General features: G+C 41.2%; 5 protein-coding genes across 5 annotated transcripts; 2 read left to right on the top strand and 3 right to left on the bottom strand.

Annotated features, from left to right (window-relative positions):
• Positions 1-1,947: 1,947 nt before the first annotated feature.
• On the bottom strand, positions 1,948-2,871 carry LOC139780645 (uncharacterized). Its single transcript, XM_071719367.1, has 3 exons — positions 2,667-2,871; positions 2,303-2,554; positions 1,948-2,165 (listed from the first exon to the last, which is right to left on the bottom strand). Exons 1-3 carry the CDS (start codon positions 2,869-2,871, stop codon positions 1,948-1,950), a joined length of 675 nt encoding a protein of 224 aa, XP_071575468.1.
• A 22-nt stretch (positions 2,872-2,893) lies between these two features.
• On the bottom strand, positions 2,894-3,977 carry LOC139780644 (uncharacterized). The gene is made up of 2 exons (XM_071719365.1): positions 3,958-3,977; positions 2,894-3,770 (listed from the first exon to the last, which is right to left on the bottom strand). The coding sequence occupies exons 1-2, from the start codon at positions 3,975-3,977 to the stop codon at positions 2,894-2,896; spliced, it is 897 nt and encodes a 298-aa protein (XP_071575466.1).
• Positions 3,978-4,414: 437 nt separating this feature from the next.
• On the top strand, positions 4,415-9,538 carry LOC139780643 (uncharacterized). The gene has a single exon (XM_071719364.1). It carries the CDS (start codon positions 4,415-4,417, stop codon positions 9,536-9,538), a length of 5,124 nt encoding a protein of 1,707 aa, XP_071575465.1.
• Positions 9,539-10,429: 891 nt separating this feature from the next.
• Positions 10,430-11,819, bottom strand: LOC139780642 (uncharacterized). Its single transcript, XM_071719363.1, has one exon. It carries the CDS (start codon positions 11,777-11,779, stop codon positions 10,430-10,432), a length of 1,350 nt encoding a protein of 449 aa, XP_071575464.1. The 5' UTR covers positions 11,780-11,819.
• A 5,441-nt stretch (positions 11,820-17,260) lies between these two features.
• LOC139780640 (putative nuclease HARBI1) lies at positions 17,261-19,583 on the top strand. The gene is made up of 5 exons (XM_071719362.1): positions 17,261-17,662; positions 17,777-17,920; positions 18,001-18,268; positions 18,517-19,104; positions 19,545-19,583. The coding sequence occupies exons 1-5, from the start codon at positions 17,391-17,393 to the stop codon at positions 19,581-19,583; spliced, it is 1,311 nt and encodes a 436-aa protein (XP_071575463.1). The 5' UTR covers positions 17,261-17,390.
• Positions 19,584-23,161: the final 3,578 nt, after the last annotated feature.

Raw genomic sequence — 23,161 nt, 5'->3', positions numbered from 1 at the left:
GACATTGGGCCTAGACTGGAGCACACCCGGATACATGATAAGGGAGGAAACCAAGAGGGACAGAATGAGAGTAAGTGCTGGTAAAAGGGCGATGAAATACGAGGAAAAACTGGAAAGGGGAGAGGGAAATGAGATTGCAAGAGAATGCTGGAAAGAAATAAAAGGGAATGTCAGGAAGGAAAAGGCAAATTGGGAAGAAGAGAGAAGGAGCTTCTATAAAAAAAGAGGATACGCAACTGAGGAGATAGAAAGGAAAAGAGGAAATGGCTGGAGCAGTATAGAGGAGATAACAAGAAGAGACAAAGACATTCAGAGTCAAGAGAGAGATGAAAGAGTAAGAGAGTCTAGATATAACAGGTGGTACAGGGAGATAGCAGAAATCAGAAGGCCAGAATACCTAGAGAAAAAAGGGAAAGAGAAGTCCATGATCAGGATAGCGAGATTTAGGCTACGTAATGAGATGAGAGGTGGAAGATATTGGGAACCAATAGAGAAAAGAAGCTGTAAAATATGTGATGCAGAACCAGAGACATGGGAGCATGTGTTAGAGCGGTGCACAAGAGGAGAGGAGGAGGAGAAGCCAGAAGGAATTGGCGAGAAGATCATAAGGATACTGAATAGTAAAGGAGAGGGAGAGAAATGGATGGCAGAGCTGGAGAGAAGAAGAAGGCAGGCTAATACAGCGGCAAGTTAGTCAGAAAGATTAGAGAATAATACTGATGATTTTTGTTAAAGAGGATAAGCGGAAGGTATTGGATGCAAAGAGAAAGGAAGAGAGCGGATTGCGGGTGAAAATGGACGAGGACAAGTCGGTGGAAACGAGGGTAAGAGAAAGAGAGGAGAAAAAAAGGAGAAAAGAGAGGAGAGGAAAGGAAAGCGGGAGGCCAAAGAGAACCGCGGAGGAAGAAAGAGCGAAAAGGATGGAGGAGAATCTCCTTATGGATACGGACGAGGACGAAGCAGATAGGAAGAAAAAAGAATAGGAGAAATTTAGGATGGAAAGGAGAGATGAAGGGAGATAAAGAGAGAAGCATTAAGGGAGAGGAAGGGGAAAAGGAGGTAAGATTGTAAGAATGTAAGAATAATCTTTAATACAGTTATTTGCAGAGTGAACGTAGAATAAGAAAGAAGGAAGGCGTCGAACAAGAGGAGGGAGAGAGCCGGAAAGAAAAGGGAAGAGCAGTGACAGAAAGGAGGAAGTCAGAGGGGTGCGGAATTAAAGGAAGCTGAAAGAGATGACCAGAAGGGTGCCGAAGGGAAGGGAAATGAGATGTGAGGTCGCTCAATGACCAGGTCGGGGAAAGAAGAAATAAGAAAAATTATATTATAGATATAAAATGTATATGATTAATGATTGAATGTATAATGTATATGATTTTATTTGTATAGCAGAAATTGTAAAGGTTTTTGGGAACGTTTTTACTGAAAAAAACGCCTTTCCAACCCCGGAAGGGGAGTGAAATAAAGATTTATTGAATATATTAAATATCAATAACTACAACTACGTACTACTGACCTGCTACCTGCTATACACTATTACTTTAAAATGCTAAAATATACCTGCTATGTACTATTATTTTAAACTGCTAAAATGTAAAGTCATTTAATATCTACTAAGTTAAGTAGTCTTTATTGCGATGACTGTTATTTAATATCTAAAAATAAATATTCTGCTAAAATAATAGAATAATACCCATCTTATCATTTTTAATTTTTATTTTAGTATATATATTTTTATATTTATATGCTACATAAATAATATAGATAAAAAACTAAATAAAAGTTTAGTTTTTGTTTTTTTTGCAATTTTTTCTAAATAATCACGTTTTTAATTGCAGTGTTTTAAACAGTTTTAAACAGTAGTTTAAAACTGTTTAAAACAAAAATGTTTAAAACAGTGTCCACTGTTTTAAATCAGTTTTAATCAGACAGTTTTAAACAAATTGTTTAAAACATGCCAACCCTGAATATTCCTAATTTTCTAGGACAAAAATAATTCTTACCAGAATTTTTTTTCGTTGTATACGATGCAATATTTTGAACACTTTTCTCTTTATTGGCGTTATAATTGTTACGAGAATTTTTTTTCGTTATGTCATACGATGCAATATTTTGATCATTGTTCTCTTTATTGGCGTTATCTTCAACACCAATGTAGTTAATGTCTATAATACAAATATAAAATTATGTTATTGAAATATTTCTTTTCACTGTATTATTACAATTCACTAGCTGTGTTTCTATTAATACTTTTAATAGAAACACAGCAGTGAATTATAATGATATTTATTAATTCTCTTACCTTTTCGTGGCCTGCTCACTTTATTTTTCGACATATTTTGTGTTATCTCGTGACAACGTTTTTTAGGAATAGTTGGGAGCTCCGAAACAAAACTGTCATCAGATTCTTCTTCTTCGTCGTTACTCGAATCAATAGGTTTTGCGGCTCTAAGTTTTCTTGATTTTTTCAAGAATTCTTCCTTTTCGGTGCCAGAATTCAAATCAGATGTATCTTCGGCCTCTTTTAACTTCTTCATTGCTCTTACGTAAGAAACTGCAACAAAATAATATAATTAAAATAAAATTGTATTGTTAAACTATATTGTTAAGGAATAGCAACATATACAAAAATAATACATTCACTAAAGACATATAACGTCGCTTACCAAATGTCCCAAATATTTTTTTTATAGAATGGCTCGCCCACGTTGATTCCGGATCTATCATCGTCTTGATTGCTTTATCATAACTCTTGTTATTTGTGAAATTAGGCCAAAGGGCACTTCGTCGATCTTGACTTAACCAATTTGTAGGGATAACTTGTAGACCATCCATAAACTCTACGACCGCATAACACGTCTTTTCGGTCATTCTGTGTCAATAAACATACAATTTACGTTTCCATATGAATTAATGGAAAAACTGCATATTTTTCATCTTCATAAGGTAATTTTACATATTTGTTTATAATGTTATGTAATGACCACGATTTTAAATTGGACTGTGAGCACACGATATAAGTACCAAGTAGCGACGAAGGACAAGGAATATTATACAGATCTTCTTTATCTAAGAATTCGTGACCTATGATCATTGGAATATTTCGTTCTGTACAAAAAGCAATATTTTGTACTGATACAATGGCACCACATGTTAAGCCACAACAATTATCCGCTAATGACCCAGCTTTTAATGTTATTCCCTTGTACTTAACAACTTTGTATTGCGGATTGCTACTATTGTCCGTTAATGGACCGTCAAAATGTATCTCCTTGAAATACGGATGTTTCGTAACAGACGTCATCGACAGTGATGAATCTGAGTTTATGTAGCTTTCACTATATCTCCGTATTACTTGCTGTAAAGGTTTCTCTGACTTTCTAATGTATTTCTTCAAAATTTGCATGTAATTTTCGAACTTAAAGGCACTAATATTATCAATCGGTCCAAATTTTTTTACGTCATCTACAAGATGTACAAGACTGTGTACGTTATGTGACATATTATGAATTCCGTATAGTTTCTTAAACGTCTTTATAAAGAAAAGAATCAATTCTTGCGCATAGCTAAGATGTTCGTTTAATTCTTGTGATGACAATATTCTGACAATTACGTGTAGTGTTAGAAAATGTAGATATACTTTCTTCTTTAAAATGGACTTAAAAGCTAATGGACCTGTGTCCGAAAGCAGAGCTAAAATCGGGGCATTGAAATATCGGGACTTCGACGGTCCTCGTCTCGAGACATGTTTTCGATCTCCAGAAAAACAACTGTATTATTATCGCGATCCTGTTAGCCCTGCGTGTTATTCCTCCTGCTTGTCGTTGGTCTGTCGCCTGTAAAGTCGACAGGTCACGCGGTGAAATTGACAACAACCAACGGCAATCAGGACAGCCACCGTATCGCGGAGCGCTCCGAGCGTGTGCGCTCCCTTCACGTGACGCCTCATCCACCAACCACGCTGCAGGAATCGGCATGGAGACGTGACGTAAAGGGCTTCGGCCCTCGAGGCGCCCAATGCAACGCGATTATTTTAAAGGAAGCTATTCTATTGGAGTGGTGGATGAGACGTCACACACGAACCGAGCTTATAAATTAGCGTCGCATGGTAATGAGAGAAGATTGTTCGCTCTCGCTCGGAATAGACATCGTTGTCTCTCGTAACTCTAGTCGTAGTGAATCTGAACCGGAAACTGTGATCATTCGAGAACTTTATTGTAGACTGTTTGTGATAATAAACTTATTAGAATCAGAAACTCTGTCGAGATACAAAACCGATCCTCCTTCTCCTGACCGCCCATCGCGCGCGCTTAAACATTTTTTGGTCCTTCGAGCCGGATTCGTGTTCCGCGTCCGGGTACGGTGCTTGAGTGCGTGCTTCGGTCAGCTCCAGTAAACCTGCAAAGCAATCGTCATGAGTCTCGATGTGAATGCGCTCATCTTGAGACAGCAAGAGCTGTTCACCCGCATCTCCCGAGCAACTGATAACACGCGGAAGTTGGGCAGATCCAACGTCTCTCAAGGCATCCTTGAGGCTCGCATTAAAACGCTGGACTCCAACTGGGAAAAATTTGAAGCCCAACATGAGACTCTCCTCACGCGATGTCTTGCTGAACTCGGAGAAACAGATTACTACAAGACAGATCTATACGAGACAACAGAGAATGCTTACGTTCTGCAACGGGGCACCCTGATTGACTGGGAAAACTCTCTGAAGCAAGCGGAGGAAAGTGGCAGTGCAGCAACCGCCTCGGCCAGAGAGGCCACTCCGCACAACCTCCTGCCGCGCATCAATCTGCCTCAGTTCTCTGGGGCCATTGAGGACTGGCTCTCCTTCCGAGACCTGTTCCTCTCCGTCGTCAATCGCCATTCCTCGATCACTGACGTTGAGAAGCTGCATTATCTTCGAACGTCCCTGCAAGGTGAAGCAGCAAAATTAGTGAGAGATCTACCTCTTATGCGTGGCAATTTTGAGCGAGCCTGGGCTACGCTCCGGGAGTTCTACGAAAATCAGCGAGTCTTGGTGCGTTCCAACTTCTCCGCTTTCACGGCTCTCGCAAAGATGAAGAGCGAATCTGCGACTGAGCTGCGACGGATCTTCCACGCCATGACGAACACCGTAAATGCTCAGGAGAGTCTCGGCCGACCGATCGCCACTCACGGCATGGACCTCTTTGTCCACATCGCGGTCGAGCTCCTTGATCAGCAAACTCGGCGTGACTGGGAGACCGCCATCAGGACATCGTCGAAGCCTCCCGAGTACGACACCTTCCGCATCTTCGTCATCGAGAAGATTCGCTCGCTCGAGGCCCTCACGCCTGTCACATCCAAGGGCGAGCCCAAGGCCAGCCAAGCCAAGGCCAGCGGCGCCCGATCCGCGAAGTCAAACCATGCCAAGACAACCTCTGGGGCGGGCAGCTGCGTGGTGTGCAAGGGCTCGCACTATCTGATGGGCTGTAGTGACTTTCGAGCGAAGACTCCTAGCGAGAGGAAGACCATCGTCGAGAGCAAGAGCCTATGCTCCAATTGCTTGGGCAACCACCCAATTGCCAAGTGCCCGTCGACCAAGACGTGCATCATCTGCAATGCGAAGCACCATTCGCTGCTGCATGATGCCACCTCCAAACCGGCGATCGCCGAGGCCAGCACACTCACGGCCGTGCAACATGGCGACGATCGCAAGGCCATTCTGCTGGCCACCGCACGCCTCTCCATCACCGACCGCCATGGGATTCAACACCCAGTGAGAGCTCTGGTTGACCAGGGTTCAGAGGTTTCGCTGATCTCCGAGGCGCTGGCGCAACGACTCAAGCTGCAGCGCTCCAAGTCGACCTTCGCCATCTTCGGCATCGGAGGGACTCGTTCCGGCCAGGCTCGAGGAAAGGTCACCCTGCAGCTAACTTCCAATGTGACTGGAGCAACAGTCACCGCCGTCGCCGTCGTTTTGCCGCACCTGTCGCTCTACCACGGCACAGGCCTGCGACAGATCGACTCCTGGCCACACCTCCTCGACCTCCAATTGGCGGATCCTCAGTTCTCGGCCACTGATCCAGTCGAGCTGCTGCTCGGAGCCGAGGTCTGCTCCGTCATCCTCGAGGAGGGCCTTCGAAAGGGCGATCCTGAGGCGCCCATTGCCCAGCGCACAGTTTTCGGCTGGATCATCTCCGGCGGCGCGACTGCAGCCTCGCTGCACGGAGCTTCGTCCTGCCACGCCGCTATCGACCACGAACTCACTAGCCTGGTGCAAAGATTCTGGGAACAGGAGGAGGGGGCCAAGCCGGTCGCAACCCTGACTCCTGCCGAGCAACAATGCGAGGACCACTTCGCACAAACGCACACCCGGCTGCCGTCGGGACGATACATGGTGCGCCTTCCTTGGGCAGCTCCTCCAGCAGACCTCCACGAGACTCGTCATGCCGCGCTGCACCTCCTCAGGTCCATGGAACGGAAGAGTGCCCGGGATCCCAGATTCGGCGAGCTGTACCAGGCCTTCCTGAAAGAGTACGAGGACCTTGAGCACATGACGGTGGCAGCCGCTCCTCAAAAGGGTGAGTCAGTTGTTTACTTACCCCATCATGGCGTCCTCAAGGAGGCGAGTACCACCACTAAACTCCGCGTCGTGTTTAACGGGTCGCAACGCGTATCGACGGGCGAGACTCTCAACTCCTTCCTGCATGTGGGCGCGAATCTTGTGCCGTCGCTGGTGGACGTCCTGCTCCGATGGCGTCGTCACTTGTTCGCGATGATAGCTGATATCGAAAAGATGTACCGTCAAGTGCTGGTACATCCCGATGACCGCGACTATCAGCGCATCGTGTGGCGCCCGACCCCGACGAGTGAAGTGCTAGACTACCGCATGAGCACCGTAACGTACGGCATGGCGGGTTCGCCGTTCCTTGCCATAAGATCCACCAAGCAACTGGCCAAGGACGAGCAAGCCCGATATCCGGAGGGTGCAGCGGCCCTTGAAGAGGACTGCTATGTGGACGATGTCGTCACTGGTGCGTCAACCCTCCGCGGCGCAATCGTTCTCCAGACTCAACTTCGTGAGTTGTGCATGGCGGGCGGATTCCCGCTCCGTAAGTGGGCCGCCAACAACGAGGACGTGCTCGACGGGATTCCTCTCGCGCACCGGTTACACCAAACGTCACACGCGTGGGAGCTCGAGAGCCACTCCACTCTCGGCTTGCGATGGTTCACGGGCACAGACAGTTTCGCGTTCCAGATCAAGTCACGCGTCGTCGCCACATTCACGAAACGAACCGCACTAGCTGAAACCGCCCGATTGTTTGACCCGCTCGGATGGCTCGCTCCGGTCGTTGTGCGCGCAAAAATTCTCATGCAATCTGCGTGGATGCAGAGACTCGAATGGGACACTCCACTTCCACCAGCCGACGCGCGCGTGTGGCAGGAGCTCATCGCCGAGCTTCCCATCCTCGAGGCTGTGCGGATTCCCCGCTGGATCGGTGTCGGAACGTGCGAAACTCGGTTCGAAATCCACGGATTCGCCGACGCGTCGGAGCGCGGCTTCGCGGCTGTCGTCTATCTCCGCGTGACAACCGCGTCCGGAGACATTCAGGTGCACCTGCTCGCGGCAAAAACAAGGGTCGCCCCGCTCAAGCAAGTGTCACTGCCGCGCCTCGAACTCTCGGCCGCCGCCCTCCTCACTGACACCGCGCACCACGTTCAGGACACGTTGAAGCTGCCTGATTCGGAGACTCACTTGTGGTCGGACTCCATGGTGACCCTCCACTGGATTCGTGGTCATCCATCGCGATGGAAGACATACGTCGCGAACCGCGTATCCCACATACAACGGCGCCTCCCGGAAGCCCGATGGCACCACGTACCGGGGAGTGAGAATCCCGCCGATTGTGCCTCGCGCGGCATTTCTCCTCGCGAACTTTTGGACCATCCTCTGTGGTGGAACGGCCCTGAGTGGCTCACACTCCCTAAATCCTGCTGGCCGAGCGAGCCCAACGAGGACTTCGACGAGGACACCGGGGAGCAGAGGGTGTCCTGCAGCACCGCCATTGTGGAGGTGACCGAGCCTGAGTTGCTGCGCCGCTTCTCTGGGCTGCAGCGGCTTCTTCGAGTGACAGCTTGGTGTCTACGCTGGCGCCGGCCTCAGAAAACTTCACTCACTCCCGAGGAAGTCACTCGCGCACTTCACGTTTGGCTCCGCACCGTGCAGCACTGCCATTACAACACCGAGATCACCACACTCAAGGACACTCAGCCTGTTCATCATCGCAGTCGGCTCGCCCGGCTGAATCCCTTCCTCGACGCTCACGGGACTCTCCGAGTCGGAGGCCGCCTGAAACACTCCATACTTACCTTCGACGAACGCCACCCGAGAATCATCCCGCCTACGTCGTGGCTCACTCGACTCATTGTGGACTCCTGTCACCGACGAACACTGCACGGGGGGGTGCAACTCACTCTGGGCACCGTCCGTCAGCAGTACTGGATACCTCAAGGACGAGCCGTGGTGAAACAACTGCTGCATCGATGTGTCACATGTGCTCGTTGGCGGGCGGCAACTCCACAGCCGCCAATGGGCAATCTACCCGGGGCCCGAGTTACACCGTCGCGGCCTTTTCTCCGAACTGGGCTGGATTATGCTGGACCAATCATGCTTCGCACCACAAGGGGCCGAGGACACAAGGCGCATAAGGCGTTCATCGCCGTCTTTGTCTGCATGAGCACCCGCGCCGTGCACTTAGAAGTTGCGTCTGATTATTCCTCCGACGCTTTCCTTGCCGCATTTCGCCGATTCACCTCACGCCGCGGCGTGTGCAGCGACGTATTCAGCGATTGCGGCACCAATTTTGTGGGAGCCGACCGACAACTCCAGGAACTCTTCCGGGCCTCCACCTCCGACGGCCGTCGCATCGCTCACAACACTGTAGGACAGGGGACACGCTGGCACTTCAATCCTCCCTCCGCCCCTCACTTTGGAGGGCTATGGGAAGCCGCCGTGAAGTCGGCGAAACACCACCTTCGGCGAGTAATTGGCGAGACAACACTGACATTCGAGGAAATGTCCACCTTCCTCGCGCAGGTGGAGGCCTGCCTCAATTCACGCCCCCTGCAAGCAATGTCCGACGATTCAGACGACTTCACGGCACTGACTCCAGGCCACTTTCTCATCGGGAGCCCGCTCAACGCCATTCCGGAACCGGCCCTCGACGACACGGCTGTCAATCGGCTCGATCGGTGGCGACACGTGCAGCTCATGCGAGACCACTTTTGGCAGCGGTGGGCTCGCGAGTATCTCCAGAGCCTTGCATCGCGGCAAAAGTGGTGGAAGACGAGCCCTGCACCGGAAATCGGGTCCTTGTGCCTCATCACAAGCGAGACTGCACCACCAACGAGATGGCCCTTGGCGCGCATCACCTCGCTGCACCCTGGCGACGACGGCATCGTCCGCGTGATCACCGTCCGGACTGCGAAGACCGTGCTTACGCGGCCTGTCACGAAAGTGGTGCTACTTCCCGTATCAATCGCTGATAATCAAACGATCACTCACGAGTGAGCACCACAAATGCTCACAATGCTAATCACGTATTCTGTTCACAGAACGAAACTTGTCATCTGTTTTACTCTAATCTAGCGCTGATCCTGCATAGATCAACACCCGGCCACGACTGACTACTGCGCATACCCGGCCGCGCATGCCACCACGCACTTCGACCGCGGCATCGATCGACGTGCATCGACCGCAAATCACCCTGGCAAGACATCTAGGGCCATCACGCGGAGCCAATCGTCACTACTTGCCGAGGCGGGCGGAATGTCCGAAAGCAGAGCTAAAATCGGGGCATTGAAATATCGGGACTTCGACGGTCCTCGTCTCGAGACATGTTTTCGATCTCCAGAAAAACAACTGTATTATTATCGCGATCCTGTTAGCCCTGCGTGTTATTCCTCCTGCTTGTCGTTGGTCTGTCGCCTGTAAAGTCGACAGGTCACGCGGTGAAATTGACAACAACCAACGGCAATCAGGACAGCCACCGTATCGCGGAGCGCTCCGAGCGTGTGCGCTCCCTTCACGTGACGCCTCATCCACCAACCACGCTGCAGGAATCGGCATGGAGACGTGACGTAAAGGGCTTCGGCCCTCGAGGCGCCCAATGCAACGCGATTATTTTAAAGGAAGCTATTCTATTGGAGTGGTGGATGAGACGTCACACACGAACCGAGCTTATAAATTAGCGTCGCATGGTAATGAGAGAAGATTGTTTGCTCTCGCTCGGAATAGACATCGTTGTCTCTCGTAACTCTAGTCGTAGTGAATCTGAAACGGAAACTGTGATCATTCGAGAACTTTATTGTAGACTGTTTGTGATAATAAACTTATTAGAATCAGAAACTCTGTCGAGATACAAAACCGATCCTCCTTCTCCTGACCGCCCATCGCGCGCGCTTAAACATTTTTTGTATACAACAATATCAATCTAAATTCTGTAGCCTTCCATAATTTTACACAATCTAGCTTCCGCGGCTTTCTTGCAAATTCTACAGGTATCGAAGGTTTTAAATGTGTCACTAAAATTGTTGAAATTTGTTCGACAGCTCTCGACTGTAACCGATATGATAAATCTTTTTCAAGCCACAAGTATAGTAATTTACGCATAATTCCCAAGCATATCAAATGCATATAGTCTAAAGGGACATTTGTGACTGGCTTAAAAAAAGGCACTTTGAGCAAACTACATGTGATATTAGGTTTGTGATAGTTATCATCAATCTTTTGAATAAAATCATTATCTGTTCGTAATGGTGCATTGACCTGTGGAAAACATATCCGATTTCCTACATATTCTCCTTCCGTTGTACATTTGGTACAACTAGAGTATCCAGAATGTCCTTTAACACAAAGAACAAATGATTTCGCTGGAGTGTCGCAAATTAAAGCTTCAAGTCTGCACGGTATGTTACGCCCATTAAAGTGAATGCCATTTTCGCACATACGTTTAGTCTCATCAACAAACTCTTGCAAAAAATCATTAGGATTTGCTGGTTTCTCGTTTCCATGATAAAGTCCAATAACGAATACTTTATTATATGGGACGACCAAACCTAATATAGGCCAAAACTGTTGTAATGACGATTTCGATAGTGGTAAGCCATCAATATTGATTGTAATTTTGACACAATCAATATTATCTTTTACGGAAGCTAATGTCTCTAATACGAATTTTTGTACACCAAAATGATAATAGCTTCCTGGCGCTACTGTACGTAGTTCTTGCTTTCTTGGTGTTTTCAAAAGTGTTCTTGCATCTAATGACAAGTTAGAAAAGCAAGGATGTTTTCTCAATCTATGTAACAGTGCTGTTAAAGCAATGTGTGGAATTTGATATTTTACAGTCCACTTTGCAAGATAGTTAGTGAAACTCTCATCTGTCACATCCGTATCATCAGACAGATGAGATATTGATTCTCCAGAAAGATGTGATTGTTGAGAATCAGAAGTCCGATAATTTGATTGTCTGCAGTTATCATTATTTATTTCTTCAAATATCTCGTTAATATTTTCATTCGGTTCATGTATGTTAATATCAGAAGTTTCAGAATTGTTTTCACAAATTTCTAAATTAATTGTGGAAACATTCTGTACATTAGCTGCACATTTATCATTAACGTTACATGATGTATCATGAGGTATGTTAAAAAGTGCATCACAAATCATATCCAATTCTAATTTCCTTTTTCTATTTAAGTGCCGTTTGGACATATATAAAGATTCTTTTCTTGGTCTCTTTCGATTCATTTCTGTTAAAATATAATATGTACTTATACAATGAGTCAATATCAACACATAAATATCATAAATGCAGAAAATCATATTTTAAATACAAATATTTTACAGTTATTTAAAAAACAAAATTTTTAACTGTGAAATATTTGTATAATATTTGCAATGTCGGGATACTTACTTGACCATTTGAAGAGTCACAAGGCCGGGATTAAGCACCCAGGAATGTCTTTGGACGAATGACAAATGTCACGGAATCTGTGCTGCAACAAAATAAGAAATTAATTAATGCGTACTAATAATGTACATTAAAGGCTGCATTCACTGCCAAAATATAAAGGCCAAAATTTACTGCCAATACTAAAATTCTATAACATACGTAACGTAAACTATACATTTTTAGTACTGACAATGATCTTCGGAACAACCAAAATTGTCGAGTTATATAGAAAAAAAACATAATGCGGTAAAGCCTCTTTACGCAAACCGGTGATTTTCCGAGCACCCGACATATAGGTTACGTTCCGTCTCACAAATAATGCTCATTCAATCCAATCAATATTAGCTCTCGTTCCCCAGCAGGAACGTTATGGCCATACGAATAATGCGCATAATGCATTTTTTATTCTCGTAATAATCAGTGAACAATAATAAGGCCGGATATATGCCTTATGCGCATCATGCGTGACACGGAACGCATTTCATATTACAATTCCAATTGTCTAATTACTGAAATGTATATTATACGTACCACGAAACTTTTCACACTGGATTTCACAAACACACTGTTGCTACCGATACGCAAACACACTGCTCTATGCAGGAATGGCGGATCATAGATCGAAAGCCAGCAGCATAACCAACAATGGCCAAGCAAGAAGAAACCGAAACAAAAAACATAGCAGATGCGGCGCTGAGATTATTGTGAACGCGATCAAGTAACATTATTTTAAAAAGATAAAATAATAAATTATTAATTATTAATTTATTATTAATAATTAAATTAATAATTAATTGTATTAATAAATTTTTTAATTATATTTTATTGCATTAATTATTAATTATTTTATATATTAATAAAGATAATATCGTAATCTTACAATAAAGATAATAAAACATATATATCTAATTGTTTATTTCGTAATTAAAATGCGCGGATAAAAGCGTATCAATCCTGTGCATATACGTATCAGTAGCACTTCCTGAGTCAATCCTGAGAATATACGAGCACGAATGAACACGTACGTATTAGTTTTATATCCTGCGTCAATCCTGTGCATATACGTACGCGGATATCCTGAAAAGCGATATTCTCAGGATGACCCTAGGCTGATACGGATGATCGTAGTATGATCAGTATCAAAATGGGATGATACTCAAGATATCGTGTGCTGTATGGGTAGTGGTTGCCAGCATTTGAATGACTCGCTCTCGCCTGCGCGAGCTCTTCAATCTTACAATGTGTTACAATGGAATAATTACAGCAATTTCCTTGAATTTCTTTAATATTACAATAGTTCCTAAACAAGTTTTTAAAAATTCCTTTTATAAATAAATTCCGCCGCTCATTCGTCTTCCGACTCGTCTGAACTCGCAACATCATACTCCAAATCATCAGAATTATCATTCGCGTTTTCAGAACTTTCATTCATCGACACGCGCAATACATCTTTGACTTTCAACGGCGTTGGGTACCCAACGAACCACGTTGGTTTCAAAAAACCATCTAATAACCAACCGCAATCTTCAGCGCGTAATTTAATACAACACGGATCTGTAGCATTTTGCCACATCGAATTTACAAAAATTGCGCGTGTCGATAAATGAAAGATCTGAAAACGCGAATGATAATTCTGATGATTTGGAGTATGATGTTGCGAGTTCAGACGAGTCGGAAGACGAATGAGCGGCGGAATTTATTTATAAAAGGAATTTTTGAAAACTTGTTTAGGAACTATTGTAATATTAAAGAAATTCAAAGAAATTGCTGTGATTATTCCATTCCCGAGAAAAAATAATTTTGACTAATCATATATAATTGTATATGATTATGTATAGAATCATAAATGAATATATATGGGTATATTTATGATCATGTATATTTACATCTTGCTCCTTGTATGATTATATATGGATCCATATACGATTAGATCTGACCATTCCTATGCTGATATGACTAATATATTCTAATTCGTATGAGTAGGTACAGATTCATATATGATTAGACCTGATCAAGCCTGACTCATACCAGACTGTATATGAATTCATATATGACTATATTTAAATCTATGTATGATTCTATCTAATCATGACTGGCTAATATGAACTCGCACCTGACTATATGTAAATTTATATATAACTGGATATATATCCATATATAATTGTGCGTATTTAGATCTGACCATTTCTATGCTGATATGACTAATATATTCTAATTCGTATGAGTAGGTACAGATTCATATATGATTAGACCTAATCAAGCCTGACTCATACCTGACTGTATATATATATATGTATATATACGAAAAAATAAAAACACTTTTACTATATATAAAATTGGTCCAATTAGCTATACGATAAGCCTATTATAGTTAGAACTTGATCCGTTCCATGCCGTACAGTTTTTCAAATTGTTTTACAAATAATTTAAGTAAAATATCTGATTGTTTAAGATCAAACTGTGTAATTTGATTTTGAAGTAAATTAAACAATGCTATAACTAACATCATCCAGTGCTGAAAATATTCATTAGGCAAACGATCAATAAGAGCTATAAGAGAATAAAATAACAAAAAATTGTAATTTTCGGATGCATTATAAAATTGATAATATGTTAAAGGTCTTGGTAATCGACAAAATGATTGAAGTGGTCGTATACTTGTGATAAAATTATCAATATCTTTACTCTTTTTTTTTAATATTCCAAGGACCTTTTTTATCAAACCACAATTTAATAAGTTGTTTTACTATCCCAAGAAGAACCGAGTGCATGAACCCAGGTAAAACACATGATGTTCCAATATCAATAAGCGGCACACAAAACAATCTACTACTACGGAAAAAACTACGGAAAAATATAATTTTTAATCCAATTATTTGTTACATTTTTGTAGAATTAAATTATATTGTTAGAAAACTATACACAGTATCTATGTCTGACACCTTCCATACATCTGCTAACAATAAGTGTAACATATGTAGTACAATACGAAACGTCTTTATTAATTAACGTTGTAGCACAGTACGTAAGGTGACTGACTCAAGATCCAGGGGTTCCAGGTTCAAATCCAGCGGTGGTCAGCAAATTTTTCAAGTACAATATAAATTTAATTAATTAAGCTTGCACATAATAAAGATTTTCGGCAATAAAATAATGTTTAACGAGAAAAATAAATTTTATATTTTTATATTTTAATGGTCAAATATGAATAGATATGACCGTTGATATGATTTTGTATGAGCATGCATGGTCAGACCTGGCCAATTTTCGGATCTGATCATATAAACAATAATGTATGATCATATATAATTAGTCAAAATTATTTTTTCTCGGGTTGTAACACATTGTAAGATTGAAGAGCTCGCGCAGGCGAGAGCGAGTCATTCAAATGCTAGCAACCACTATAGTGGTTGCTAGCAACCGGCTAGGCACACCGGCCGCGATGTATGACCTGATATGTAATCTTCCATTAAAATCGCATTTCGATAAAATAACAGATAAACGTATAAATCACGCGGCCGGATCCCGTATTATATTACTACGTTTACGCGAGCGTTACTTCAGTAGTAACTTACGATAATTCCTTCGCGTAAAGGAAATTTTGTAGTAACTTACGATAATTTACTCTGCGTAAACGAGTGAATTATCGTAAGTTACTACAAAAGTAACGCTCGCGTAAACGTAGTACATGCGGTAAATACGTTGCGCATAGATGGAGAATAATAAGAAATCGTGTTATTAAATAAAATTATATGTAAAAAGAAAAATGCGTAAGACAGTTGGATATATTAGAAAAGTATGTACATACGATATACGTTATTTGATTCACAGTTTTTAACTTGCCTGTACATCACCTCGGACTCGTCGATCGAAGCGGTCGATTCAAGCTGGTGTCACCTATGGATCGTTCGGTTCATTACAGTTGCGGTCGGTAACTCATCTCCTATGGTAAAAAGTTGGTGCATCCATTAAGATTCACCCGGTATATAGGGTTGTGTGGGGTGATGTGCAACATGGGGTGATGTGCAACGTTTCCGATTCCTGGTCTGCATGTCGACATTTGACAGAACCGCATACTGCCATGTGTTTGTGTCGACAGTACCTTGTTTTAGATAAATAACTCGCGAGATAGCACGCACCCTGGTTTGCTGTACGAAAAGCGAGTTAAATTTCTCGAGCTGAAAGTTTTTTTTGCTTTTCACATTCATAGTGATTTCGTGAATTGGTTTTAGTCATCTTATAGGTAAATATTTTTATATTGTTAGTTTTTCAAGTGCTTTTGATAATCCAAAACGATTTTGTGATTTCCTTACATTGTGTTGGTGTCACGCCAGTCCGCGCAAAATAGCGTGTTTGGGGTGATGTGCAACACTATCATTTGAAATGTGTCGACATGCAAGGTCGCAACTATTTTACTTGTGACAACTGCGATTCAGATGATGAAAAATAAAGTTTTTTGCGTTTTTCCTTTCATTATATTAATTTTTAAACGATAAATAAATAAGAAATCAAATAAAATGATTTTGTGAAATTTCCATTTGTCAGAGGTCGATTACAACACAGTGAAATTTTTTGTTTACCAGATTTCGATTAATTTGTATTTAAGAAGCCCAAATTTAACATTTAAGTCGATTGATGTCGATATTCATGCATTTTTTACCTTAATTTTACCAGTGTTGCACATCACCCCAAGAAAATTTGAAAATGCTAAAACAGACGTTTTTGAAAACTCGAAAAATTTTTAGGAAAAATTTAAAATTTTGAAAATCTAATCACGCAGAATTTTAGTATTTTCCTTCCTCTACATTATACAGCCATGATATATTCAAGAATTTGATTTTTGGATATGTTTTCCGAGCAACGAAAAAAAGTGTTGCACATCACCCCACACAACCCTATATATATATATATATATATATATATAAAATAAATTCGTATAGATAACAATCTAAGATCTAAGACATGCATATGTTACGCTGCACACACACACACACACACACACACACACACACACACACACACACACACACACACACGCACACTTCCTTTTCTTTTTCTTTTTATTGTTAGAATTTTAATGTTTCGAAATGATATATAGCAATTGACTTGTAAAATTTCAAAATTTTTGAAAAGTCGAGACAATTCTGAAATATTTTGTCTACTCTTTGTCTTTTGAATTTCGAGGTAGGGGAGACCGGGACTAGAAGTCACACGGGTAAGTTGTCACAAAGCTTATATCTCACTTAATAGATTTAGTGGAATATTCTTCTTGGGTGCGTTCCGAAATTCACTGACAGTACTGCCAGTACTGTCACAATACGGAACGTTGGTCAGTAAAGGAGCATCGTCAGTAAAATGAATTTTGGAACGATTCTCAGTAGCGAGTAGCGCCTTTTATCAACAAATATGGCAGCTAAATCCATACGTGAAGAAGAATTGCAGTTATGGAATGAAGCAATGGATTTAGTATTTGAGTCGTCCTCAGATGAATCGGATTCGTCCTCTGAGTCCTCTGATAGTGAAAGCTCCAGTGACAACGAAGAAGAGGAGGACTTACAAATATTAAATTATTTTGTCCATGTCGCTCGTGGACGGGGAATGCTTCTGCCTCGTCAAAAGAATTATGTAGAAACGGTGGTTCCTACATATTCTTCCAAATTTTTCAAGGAAAATTTTCGGTATGTGCTATTATTTATGAAATAATAAAAGAGTATTATATTAGGATATATGCGAGGTTAGGAACCCACTGAGATGTGCAGTGGATGTGTCTGTAATTATTTTGTTGATTGCAGGATGTTTCCAGCAACGTTCGAATATTTATTCGAACTGGTGGCTCCTGAATTAGAGAGGCGACACAATCGAGGACGGCCCACAATATCAGCACGAAAACAACTTCTAATAGCTCTTTGGTATATGGGCACTCCTGACTCTTATCGGTAAGCATAATGTCTACATCATTTTATTTATTGTATTTAAGAGATATCCATCTATATTTCATGTTTTCTTCACTGTGCAGGTCAGTATGTAAAACATTTGATGTGGGACATGCAACAGCAGTCAGAGCTGTTAGGCGTGTATGTCACGCTCTGCATTCTTTGGCTCCACAATTCATCACCTGGCCTCGAGAAGACAAAGTGGACACTACAATTGCAGACTTCAGAAGAAAGAGCCCTTTTCCTGGTGTTATTGGCGCCATTGATGGGTGTCATATTGTCATCAATGCCCCGAAATCTAGTGATGGAGCTTACATAAATCGGAAAGGAGCACACTCTATCCAGTTCCAGGTATCAAAATAATACACTCCAGACTGCGTTTTAAATTTATTCCTTGGAGTAGAGTAGCCTTTGATTTGATCAATTAGATCAAAAGAAATATAAATTTCTTTGTTCTGATTGGTCAATCATAAGCTACTCTATGCCAAGGAGTAAATCTTTCCACAGCCTAAGTGGAAAGATACTATTATATCATTTTATTTTCCTGTAATTCATGAACATCTTGAGGGATTATTAATAGTTACTGATAATTTTTGTAGGCTGTGTGTGATGCAAAAACAATATTTACTCATGTGTATGCTGGGCATGTAGGCTCAGTACACGATCAACGTGTATTTCGCCTGTCAGAAGTAAATGACTTTCTGAGGTCGCCAGATGAGTATTTTCCCAATGATACTAACCTTATTGGTGATGCAGCTTATAAGATTGATCCACATTTAATGGCTCCTTACAAGGATAACGGACATCTAACTCGGCATCAAAATAATTTCAACCATTATCTTTCAAAAGCAAGAATGACTATTGAACGTGCTTTTGGATTGCTCAAGGCAAGATGGAGGAGTCTCCTCCATCTCCTTCCCATGACATGGGTTAACAAAATTCTACAATATATAGTGGCTTGCTGCGTTTTGCACAATATTTGTGAATTAAGAGGAAATGTCTGTAATGAGCCATTACCAGCCCCGCACAAAACCACGGGAAAATGGTTTTCGGTCAAATTGGCTGAAATTTCACTATGTTATAGTTTTCGCCATGCTGATAAAAAGTTATCATTGCACCAAGTCCCAAAAGTCAATATTTCCCAAGATATAAAGGATCAAAATAGTGAAATATGGTCATCCGCAATAGTAAGACGTATGTTATAAGTATAAGTGATACATTGATATTTATTCACGAAATAAATGAAAATCGATTTTTACAATATATATGTAATAAATAAATATTGAACATGCGAACCAGCCAACTAAGGCAAGATCGAGGGTTGATCTGACCAGCTAAAACAAGACCGAGGGTTGTGTCAAACTGAATTGATGCATATTTGTCACAGTGCAGAATTTGTAATAATGTGTTTTACATCTGATTCACGATCAGATTTGATACATCAATGAGTTCCTACAAGAGGTGATGCAATCAATATCCTGAGGGATTTTGTGTTCGGTTATACTATTCTTGTGGACGATTTCCAGCATCTTGCACACTCTGAATCAGTCTTGCAGAAGGATAGTAAATATTTTCCTGATGTCTTGCATATCTTATGTACCATATGACACTGGCAATATGTGCACAGGTGCTGACAGTTCGAGCGCCAGATTTGCAAGTACAATAATGACCTTCTATCGGATTATCCTCCTCTTCCACTTGGTCATTTTCTCTTTCTTCGAGAGTTGATCGATATGCTATCCAAAGTTGATGTTTTGTCGCGTTACGAAATCTAGAATATACTCTAACTCTCATCAAACCTGGCCAAGGTAGTCGGTCTTCTTGTAACATCTCAATTTGGTATTCTTCATCATCATCTCTACGTAACTTATCTTGCACATATGAAGGAGATAGTTTTATTTGATACGTACCAAAAGTGAGATCCCTCAAATGGTCAATTGTTAGAATTGGGAAATCATCTAAGTGTGCTGCATCTAAACGAATCCATCTTTGAGCGTTTCGCCTGTGAAGATTTTCTGTTTCTTCAAGTGCTTGAAGAACGTTTGGTTCCTTTGCCTTTGTAAGTAATCGTCGAGCTAATTCAATATTAGCATCTTTCATCTATCACCCTCTTTGTTAAAAGAGGGTGATATTTATTAATTATTGCACCAGCTATCCGGTAAAAGTTTCCTATATGTGGAACATGTTGGATTTGTACGACTTGATCAAAGAATTTAAAGATTGATTTAATATGTCCATTTCTAGCTTCTACTACCCACCTCGATTTCGTAACCAAACGCGAAGCATTAGCATTTTCAGTGTTAAGTTGATGTTCGTCACGTTCGAGCTGTGCTGTCATCTTCCAAGAAATGCCCAAACGATTTAATAATACAGTAGCATCTCGATATCCACGATCAACAATTACAATATCGTTCTCTTGAAACCATTGCCTCATTCTTTCAGCATCTCTATCAAACTCGTTTTGTAAAATAGCAGCATCATTGTTACGACTATCAGAAAAGTATGGATCTTGGATATCAAGAATGTAGCCATCGGGTGCAACTATTAAGTGCGGTTTGACTAAATGGCGGCTTTTGTGTACGCAATACGACTGTCGTAGTGCTCTGAAGTTGGTACTTTTTGGGATGAAAGTGTAAGTACCATCGATGGCTGCAATAACTCGAGGAGTATCAGGCTCCGGGTTATACAACTCATTGGCGAATTCCGTAACATGTCTAGCAATATAAACGTCGCGTGTTATAGCATCAAAGCCAATATTGATAGGTACAAAACGCAACATCAAAGACTGTCTCACAGTTGCAATAGCCATACTTGTTGCTTGTCTACTCGAATACTGGAACATATGAGTGAGGAATTCGTCCGAAAGTCCCTGTCGCAACTTACATAAAAAAATTAATAGGTCTTTTTTACTGACATATATGTAACCACCAGCACAAGGGACTCTATTGCAATAAGTGAATAATTCTCGGAATTGTTCTTTCGTTAAAGGACAAAAGCTGTTGACTCCTCATCATTGAAACTATATTCATCTTCTATTCTGGTCATACTTCTAGCTACATCACGTAGACTTTGTAAGAATATTTGGAGTTGTGGTCCTCTTATCAGATACGGTCTATTGACAAAACGTAAACCAAGTAACAGAGGTGGCAGGAGATAACCTCGATCATTCAAATGATGTCTACATGATTTGACATTTTCAGGAATAAAAATATTTCTAGAAATGAAAACATTAGCCTTACACTCCATTGAAAGTCGATGCAAATCAAACTGGGCATTACAAATAAGACAGGTACCGTTGTTAGTTTAGGTTACAACATTTAATCTCAAGCAGCCAGGATCTTGTTCAACAGCTCTTATCTCTTCAAGAATTGACCGATTACAATTAAGGCATAGTCGTGTACGATCAGTTACATCCAAAGGAGGCAAATTAAAAGTATTTCGTCTATGAATAGCTATTTCTAGTTTACCAGCATTTTCTTCTCCATCAATAAGAGCCATTGTTCTTAAAGGAAATCTTCCATTACAGATGTAACAAAAAAGATTTCGGTTTGCCATTTTATACTAACAGAAATGTCACTTTATTTTAGTTGTGAGTAGCCGCGAAAACAACTGATTTTGAGTAGCCGTGAAAACAACTGATTGTGAGTAGCCGCGAAAACAACTGATTGTGAGTAGCCGTGAAAACAACTGATTGTGAGTAGCCGTGAAAACATCTGATTGTGAGTAGCTGTGAAAACAACTGATTATGAGTAGCCGTGAAAACAACTGATTTTGAGTAGCCGTGAAAACAACTGATTGTGAGTAGCCGTGAAAACAACTGATTGTGAGTAGCCGCGAAAACAACTGATTTTGAGTAGCTGTGAAAACAACTGATTGTGAGTAGCCGCGAAAACAACTGATTGTGAGTAGCCGTGAAAACAACTGATTGTGAGTAGCTGTGAAAACAACTGATTATGAGTAGCCGTGAAAACAACTGATTTTGAGTAGCCGTGAAAACAACTGATTGTGAGTAGCCGCGAAAACAACTGATTGTGAGTAGCCGCGAAAACAACTGATTGTGAGTAGCCGTGAAAACAACTGATTGTGAGTAGCCGCGAAAACAACTGATTGTGAGTAGCCGCGAAAACAACTGATTGTGAGTAGCCGCAAAAACCACTGATTGTGAGTAGCCGTGAAAACAACTGATTTTTGACCTTGGCAACGCCACCCAAGATCAATCTGCTAAAATCAGTAAATACAATAGATCTTTTTAAGCCCTATAACTTTCATCTGAAACAATTTTTTGTAAAACTTATATTTTTCGAGATATTTCACCGGTCCGATACTTTTGCCCCATCCTGTATATACATATACATATATATTGCGGAACTAAATATTTATTACATATATATATGTAAAAATCGATTTTTATTTATTTCGTGAATAAATATCAATGTATCACTTATACTTATAACATACGTCTTACTATTGCGGATGACCATATTTCACTACTTTGACCCTTTATATCTTGGGAAATATTGACTTTTGGGACTTGGTGCAATGATAACTTTTTATCAGCATGGCGAAAACTATAACATAGTGAAATTTCAGCCAATTTGACCGAAAACCATTTTCCCGTGGTTTTGTGTGGGGTCCTTTGCCTAGAAGAGAGGGCAGTTCGTGGACCAGTTAACGATTTAGCAAGAACCCGTGCAGCTAATGCAAAGAGGGACATAATTGCATTATCTCTTCCGCCAATACAAGAATAATTTGAGATTAGTTACGTGAGGTTCAATTTCTAAGTAATGTGTTACTTCTTTATACTTCTATGTTTGTACTTTATAATTTTCTATATTTTTATATATTTATATTTATACATTTTATGCAATAATAATACATTGAAATTTATAGGATAATCTTTCACATGACATTTTATTTCTTATACCTCCTTTTTCTTTCTTAAGTTACAAATAACACTCGTACATTAATTTATCATTATTATGTACAAGATGGATAATAAATATCAAAACTTATATAATAATATCAATTTTAGAATAAGTCTTAGCCTTAGATAAACCTTGAAAATCTCAGTTTACATTTTAATAATAAAATAAAATTTTAAAACTATGAATAATATCAAAATAGTATATAACAAGTTGGAATAAAATTTATTTAAATATCCATTTAAGAGTTAATAACTATTAACAACATAATAACATAAATGAAAACTTAGAAGTTGCTTGACACAAGTGAAAAAAAAATTAA

This window comes from Temnothorax nylanderi, unplaced genomic scaffold (assembly GCF_030848795.1).
Source record: "Temnothorax nylanderi isolate EJ_2023f unplaced genomic scaffold, tnyl_v1.0 TNYL_tig0289_pilon, whole genome shotgun sequence".
NCBI lineage: Eukaryota > Metazoa > Arthropoda > Insecta > Hymenoptera > Formicidae > Temnothorax > Temnothorax nylanderi.
Note: the sequence above shows the minus strand (reverse complement) of the source record. Positions and strands in the feature narration are given on the sequence as shown.